The 7,873-nt window shown below is 44.3% G+C and overlaps 1 protein-coding gene across 1 annotated transcript; it reads right to left on the bottom strand.

Annotated features, from left to right (window-relative positions):
* Positions 1-3,042: 3,042 nt before the first annotated feature.
* On the bottom strand, positions 3,043-7,376 carry LOC129779315 (uncharacterized protein K02A2.6-like). The gene is made up of 3 exons (XM_055786722.1): positions 7,107-7,376; positions 6,346-7,028; positions 3,043-6,298 (listed from the first exon to the last, which is right to left on the bottom strand). Exons 1-3 carry the CDS (start codon positions 7,374-7,376, stop codon positions 3,043-3,045), a joined length of 4,209 nt encoding a protein of 1,402 aa, XP_055642697.1.
* Between the last annotated feature and the right edge of the window lie 497 nt (positions 7,377-7,873).

Here is a 7,873-nt window from a genome sequence, read left to right as displayed (position 1 = left end):
TAACGATCTTACAAGATAGTTGTGTTCACGAAACGCTCGTTCAACAATTGCAACATCTAGTACTTTTGTCTGTCTAATGTGAAGCTATTTCGCTAATGTCACCCGGATCTTCAATTATCACGCAATCATTGCCTCCTTCCGCCGGCTAATTACACTCATCTGGAGGAGGTTGAAAACAAACAGGAAGTCAAGTTGAGTTTTAAACCGGTATCTCCAGCGTAGGAAAAATAATGATTTGTTTGTTTAATTCATGCCGCGTCTTCATAAATTCCCAATTAGTTGGTAAACAGCTTTCATTGCTAGACTTCTGAGCTGCTACGAGTGAGTTAGAAAGTATTTCCGCTTGAACGCGCAGCCCCTTCTTGGGTAAACTTTCGCCGGTGACGTTCCACGCGGCCGGAAACCTTCTTTTAGCACCTGAGCGCGAAAGAGGAGCGATGACAGCGAGTATTACTGCGGTCATCATTGGCGGCTCCATCCTTCCGCTTCGGGACAATTGGATCAGTGATGCTGCTTCTGCTGCTGCGTGGGTTAAGGTCCATAAATTTTCATCACTTGTGAAAACTCTTTCCAAATCTTCGCTATGGCTACATGGAGGAATTTGCGAATTTCGGAGCCGATGACTAATTACCACCTCCTGAAAGGTAGAGCAGGCGCGCAAGGACCATCGGACTGTGGGGGTGGGTGGAACGAGCAACCCTCCTGTCGGGGATTTGAGCCGGCGAAGAGAACAAACATAATTATCAAAATAATAAATAAAATAATCTAAATATAATGTGCTCCTGAGTATTATGACAGTGCCTTTGGTTGCGTGCGGCCGGCAGTGGGAATGGCGGCGCGGAGACAAAAACGCGACCGGTGAATAATTATAGCGTTTAACTACCACGCAAATTTCGCTGCGGATGGAATATTTTCGGTTCTCTCCGGTCGGCGAGGAGCGTGAGTGCATAAACTTTAATGATGGTTGCCCGGCTGGGCGTTAACAAAGGATAGCCGAGATTTATGAATTAATTTGCTTATTCAGCGGGCTGTCATTCGTTCTCTCGCTCGGTCTTCCCCGTCACCGGAAGCGTGGGAAGCTAATTGTGTGGGTTTAGATTGCGGAAGACAAAAAAAAAGAAGCAGAAGAACAACAGGAAAAATACCGACTTGATGGAAATTCATTCCAACCGGGGAGAACTAAATTGCTCTTCCATCGTGTTTGAAGTGCTGAAGTGGGAAGGATGAACAAATTTGAAACACTCGCCCATAAATCTTTACATTGTTTAAGGCTACAATGAATCAAAAACTTGCAAAACCATGTAGAAGTTTTATGTGGGGTGAAATTAAATAGGCAATTTCATTGGGACATAACGCGAATCGGGAAATGCCCTAGAGTTGCATTGGATGCGAACTGTAATAGAATTCTTTTCTTTTCTTTTCTAATAGACATCGAGGATAATTCGTCACAATAGTATGCAGATGCTTCGTTTTTTCAACTTATTGTCGGATTACCTTAACGCACCTGTATTCGCGCGCAAAATCGTAACTCGTATACTCGCACACGGTGTCACAGACCGAAAGTTGAACTACTCTGTAATACAGGTCGGGCTCGATTATCCGAAGACTCGATTATCCAGAATTTTAGACCCGATTATCCGGAGCATTTCGGTTTTGGTTTTACTTTAAAAACATGACTATTAGAACAAAACTGAACGTAGCTAGGTAGAGGAGAAGGGCTAGAACAGGGATGGTTCCATACAATTTGTTCCGATTATCCGCAGTAGATTTATATACGTTGGAAATTCCAATTTGAATGAATACATTAATTTTATATTTAAACATACCTAATATGATAATTTAATGAAACATAGATGTAACTAGGTCCGATAAACAGGGCCCGTTTAGTATGTATAAATTCGGTTATCCACAGTGTATCGTATATAATGTAATCATTCGAATAATCTCATTCGAATGTGATGATTCAAATGAGATTGTTGCAAAGAATACAAAATATATGATAAGTCTTTGGATCCGCTTGAATAGTCCTTTGATTTATTAGATTCTTAAAAGATATCTCATTAGCATCTTCATATGGTACGATAATATCGCGGACCAAATCCAATAAAACTTGTTCGGCAAATTCCGGCCGTTTCCTGTGTTATTTCAGTTTAAGAACAAATTCATTAGTAACGATGTGCATTAGAATTCCAATGAAAATGATCATCTCAAATTAACGAATGGGACTTCCTGAAAAATTTTGGTTCCCTCGAAAACACACACTGTACAACATTCTAGCTCAATCGGACATTATTCACTACTATTGTTGCAAAGATGCCAAAATTTGAGTCTTCCGAAAATCGTAAAATCAACCAAGAGGGAAGTGTATGAAATCGGAGCTTTGGAAAAAAATTGATTCCAAATGTCTTCAAACTGCATGAAACGTCGAGATCTACTGTCATCTCGATTTTTTTTAATCTTTGACGGCATTACGACACTAGTAAATAAAGTCCGATTGAGCTGAAATTTTACATACGATATTTTTTCGCGGGAATCAACGTTTTGCCGGGAGTTACTTTCAAAAATTCGAAGGTTCTTTTTGTCCCATTCATTCATTGGGACTCTAATGGGCATAATATGCAACGAAGCAAAAATTAAAAATTAACATTTTTCTTTAAAATATTTTTACGCAATTCTTGCAGCAGAAATTGTTTTTCCATTGGCAATCCGTTTTCCTCCGCCCTAGTAATAACTTTTTCGATTCCACTTAAGGTTGTACCATTTGAAACCCAATGTTCGGACTCTTCATCTTCATCAACCTGGTGTAGCTCCAAAACTGATGAAGCATTCGTTCCCTCGGAAGTCTAGTTCGATTTTCTATCACCTTTTTTGTGTTGTCGTTCGCGAGATGATTGAAATAAAAGAACTATAATGTTGTACATAAAATACTCTAACTAAATTTATTCATCTTCATAAAAACGTGTATTGTACGGAAGACAATGATGAAGTGAACACATAGTGTGCTTCATCTACCCGGAAACGACAACTCTCCGCTCTATTGTTTCACTCGTGACGTCGATACAAATGACAGTTGAATCTGTCACTGGCGAGCCCAAGTGGTAGATCCTCTGTGGTATTGCCAGTTGTCTCCAACATCTCCCTCCTAGAACCTTTAGTTTCCCTGGAACCATTGCGGTGGTCTTCTGGTTCGAGAAGATCGCCGAGGTAGCTGAACCATAGGTGAATTTTCAACGGTAGACTCAATGCCGTCGATGGTGATGAAGAAGAAGATGTCGCTGATCGGATGCTATTTGGTGATGTTGGGGATGATGGACGAACTAGCGTGGATTGAGTTTGTTCGATGACTTCCGCTTCCGACAAGTGGTGAGCAGACGGGGATGCTGCTGATAGCTTCCACTCATCGAGCAAAATGTTGAGCGGCAGACCTTGCTTAGTCTGCTCCTTTGTTGTTGTTCCCGTAGCAGATCGTTCTCTGAGCTGGTTGATGTGTGACCTAACTAATTTCTTGTTTTCCACCCAGATATTATACATAACTGTGCCGATTCTTTCTACTACAGTTCCAGGAATCCAAGACCATTTGTTGTTGGCATATATTTTTGCATATACGGAATCTTTCGGACTGAAAGACCGCGCGGTGGATGTACCCTGGCGGTTTGATGATGGTTCTGGGGTCGACGGTGGACGTAGAAGGTCTAGCGATGTTCTCAACGGTCGGTTATACATCGCCTCTGCTGGGGATTTCCCTCCTGGAACATTTGGATTCGGCGTGGAACGGTAAGTGAGGAGGAAAATGTCCAGTGCTTGCCTTATCGAGCCTTCTCCCTCCTGAATTTTTTTAACGGCCCGCTTGAAAGTATCCACAAATCTTTTAGCTTGGCCGTTCGATTGCGGATGAAATGGAGCCGTTGTTGTGTGCCGGATTCCGTTCTCGCAGCATAACTCACTGAACTCAGCACTCTTAAATTGCGTTCCGTTATCGGTCACGAGAATCTCCGGCATGCCCTTGTTTGCAAACAACGTACGCAATAGATTGATCCTGGCCTTCGATGTTATTTGTTTTGTCGGGAAGATCTCTGGCCACTTGGTGTGCGCATCGATGACTAGCAAATAATATTCTCCGTCCAGAGGGCCCGCGTAGTCTGCATGGACTCGCTGCCAAGGAGCCGTTGTGGAATGCCACGACTCCGGTTCCGCTTTCGGAGGGGACCGTGCTACAGATGCGCAGTGATGACAACCCTTAACGAAGCTCACAATCTCTTCGTCAAGTCCCGGCCAGTACACGAAGCTACGTGAGATGGCCTTCATACGCTGTACGCCTGGATGGCCCCTGTGTAGTTGGTTGAGGCACCGCCTCCGGAAGGCAGCCGGGATTACCAGTCTGTCGCCGAACATTATGCTGCCTTGAACGACTGACAGAGCTTCCTGGCGATCGAAGAACCGAGACATCTCCCAATCTTTAACTTCCGACCTAGATTTGGGCCAGCCCTCACGGATGAAGCGGTGAACTTTTCGAAGCAACGGATCACATGCCGTTGCTTTTTCAACCATACTAAAACTGAGAGGTAGTTGATTAGTACTATCGATTGCTACTGACCTCAAATCTTCTTCCAAGGTGGTACATGCAATTATGACGTCCTCATCCGGTTTGGTGTGTTGGTCGATAAGACGGGACAAAACGTCAGCATTGCCGAACTTGTCACTCTGAATGTACTCGATCGAAAAATCGTAGGAGAGCAACGATAATGCCCACCGTTGAAGGCGATTGGCTGTATAGATCGGAATCCCTTTTTTGGACCCGAAAATTCTGAGAAGCGGTGCATGGTCGGTTTGAAGCCGAAACCGTCTCCCAAAGATAAATTTGTGGAATTTGGTAACAGCGTAAATTATTGCCAATCCTTCCCGGTCAATTTGCGAGTAGCGCTGTTCAACCGGTGTAAGCGCACGAGATGCATGTTGAATCACTTTAACGTGGCCATTAGGATACTTGTGACTTATTGTTGCCCCAATGCCGATGGAAGATGCGTCCGCCGAGACAATTATTTCCTGCTTCGGGTCATAATGTGCTAAAAGCAGCTCTGACGACAAAATTTTTTTGAATTTTTCAAACGCCTGCTGGCACTCGCGCGTCCACACAAATGCTGATGAATCCTTCAGGAGCTGATCTAGCGGAAACCTGAGAGCCCGCATGTTTGGAACAAATTTTCCGTAATAATTTATGGCTCCCAGGAAGGAGCGTACTCCCGTGATGTCCTTCGATGGCGGTAGGTCCTTTATGACTTGGATTTTAGCTGGATCTGGTCTAAGCCCATGACGATCTAAGATATGACCCAGGTAACGGATTTGCTGCTGGCCAAATGAGCATTTTTCCGGCCGAGTTGTGAATCCGAATTCCTCAATCCGCTGCAGCACTGCATGCAAATTACGCTGATGTTCGTTAGTATCTTTGCCTCCCACAACCACGTCGTCTAGGTAGCCTGCAGTACATGGAAGACCGGCCAACATCGTGTCCATCAGCTGCTGGAATGCTCCCGGCGCAGCTTTGACACCAGGAGGCAACCTGTTGTACTGATACAGTCCCCGATGGGTGTTGATGGTGAGTAGTTGGCGGCAGCTTTCCTCCACTTCCATCTGAAGAAAAGCATCAGATAAATCAATCTGACTGAACACTGTACAATTAGAGAGCTTTGAAATGACGTCTTGTGGCAGCGGAAGGGGATACTGGTGTGACTGGAGCCGATCGTTTAATCCAGTTGAATAGTTGCCACATATGCGAACATTACCACTGGCCTTTCGCACAACGACTATTGGAGCCGCCCACTCTGAATAGTCCACTGGTGAAATAATTTGCAGAGACTCTAGTCGGTCTAGTTCTTTGTCCACAGTTGGCAACATAGCGTACGAAACCGGCCTTCTTGGACGAAAGACTGGCTTACACGCTTCCTTCAGCGAAAGTTGAATTTTAGATTTGGAGCAAAGCCCCAACGTCTCGCTGAACAGCTTCGGGTACGCTTTCTGCAGAGAAACGATATCATTGGAACCACCGACGAAATTACAAAATTTATCCATTGGTAATGACGAAAGCAGGAACTTGTCGATGAGATCGATTCCGAGCAGATTCAATGGATGTGTAGAAACGAAGATGCGTCCGCTATGCGTCGTACCATTGATTTCGACGTCACTGACGAACTCACACTGCAGGTCCAGTTGTACTCCCGATGCTGATTTGGCGGTCTGACTCGCAGGAACACCTGCTGGCTGGCCGATCCGATTCCACACCTTTTCGGACACGACGCTGACGCTGTGTCGAGCTGCAATCTTACAGGAGTACCGTTCAGCTTTACCCACACGTAACGACGCTTGCATTCGACGCTGCTGACCGATGCAATAACGGTTTTGGTGGAGAACCTTCGTGGCTGATATTTTGATGCCTTCGTAGACCGCTTTGCGCTTGAGCAATAGCCCTCTTTATGGCCGATCTGTTTGCAGTCGGCGCACTTGTGACTCTTGAAACCGCAGTGGTTAGAAAAATGCATCGCACCACAGTTCCAGCAAGAAGTTGCCGGACTTTTGCGTTCTTCTTCATTTCTTGGTGATTCTTTTGGACGATCTCTGAACCGCTTACCGTACTGCTTCCGTTGCTGAAAGTTCCTCTTGATGATCTGAACACGTCCAGGACTTTCTATCATAGCAGTATCGCTCTTTAAATTTATCAACCGCTGACACTCTTCCATCAGTGCTTCCAAGGTGACATCGTTGTTGTCTTCGATTTTCGTCAACAATCTGGTGCGTACCTCCGCATCGCACTCCGACTTCAGACCGCAAACGAACATGAGGCATTTGAAATGCTCTTCCGTCAATTTGGCCAACTCGAACTCCACGCACATCTTATTCACCCGACAAGCGAACGTAACATAGTCCTCCGTCGGGGCTTTCGTGACGGTTAATGTACAGTATCGTTTCTTAACTGTGGACTCTTTCATGCCAAAAAGTCTCTTCAGTTTCTTCACTGTGTCGATGAACGTGAAATCCTTTGGAGCATTAGGTAGGATGTATGAGACGTACCTGTAGTGCTCATTCGTACCCAGTCTTCAGAGCAGTAACCTTACTTTGGCTTCGTCGTCGAGCCGTTCCGCATCCTTTGCAAACAAGTCCTCGTACCTGGCATACCATGCTGCGAATGTGATGTGATTTTCTGGATCGTATTGCAACTCTCGAATATTTCCAGCCAAAGAGTCCATTTCCATGCACTTGACAATGGCATCAGCCGGTATCTCGTTCCAAGCCCTAATGCTGATTCGATTAACAATTTCATCGAGTTCTCCATGGGATCCAAGAAGTTCACGCATAAGCTTTTGCTTGTGATTGGACTTAACCATTTGAATAATATTTTGGTCCATTAGCTGTGAGGAGGCGATGATTTTTTTTTCGATTTTCAAAACATTATCCCTTCCCCCAGAGGGCGCTAGTCGATTTCTGATTACGACACTGCAATATACAAATAAATCAGACCAAATCATGGTTATTTTACGTTTACCGAGCGATTTTCTTTTAAATTTTAATATGATTCGATTATTCGGCAAATTCTATCATCCGGAGTGAAAAAAAAATCAACATTCCGGATAATCGAGTCCGACCTGTGCTATGCTTTCTATTAATCTATAGTACGGATGGTTATTACTGCAGTTTTTTTCGAAATTCATATAATATCACTTTGGCACGTGTTATTATTGTCAATTCATCTTCAAATCAAAAAACATATTGCTAGATCACGTAAAAGTTGTCAACCAACTACGATTGATCTTCATTCAATATTATTTCGCAAGCTGGGCCCGGCAAGAAACTCGAAAACGTCGCAATGGGCGACGAATATGTT

This window comes from Toxorhynchites rutilus, chromosome 3, assembly GCF_029784135.1.
Source record: "Toxorhynchites rutilus septentrionalis strain SRP chromosome 3, ASM2978413v1, whole genome shotgun sequence".
Taxonomy (NCBI): Eukaryota; Metazoa; Arthropoda; class Insecta; order Diptera; family Culicidae; genus Toxorhynchites; species Toxorhynchites rutilus.
This window is presented reverse-complemented; position numbering and strand designations above follow the sequence as displayed.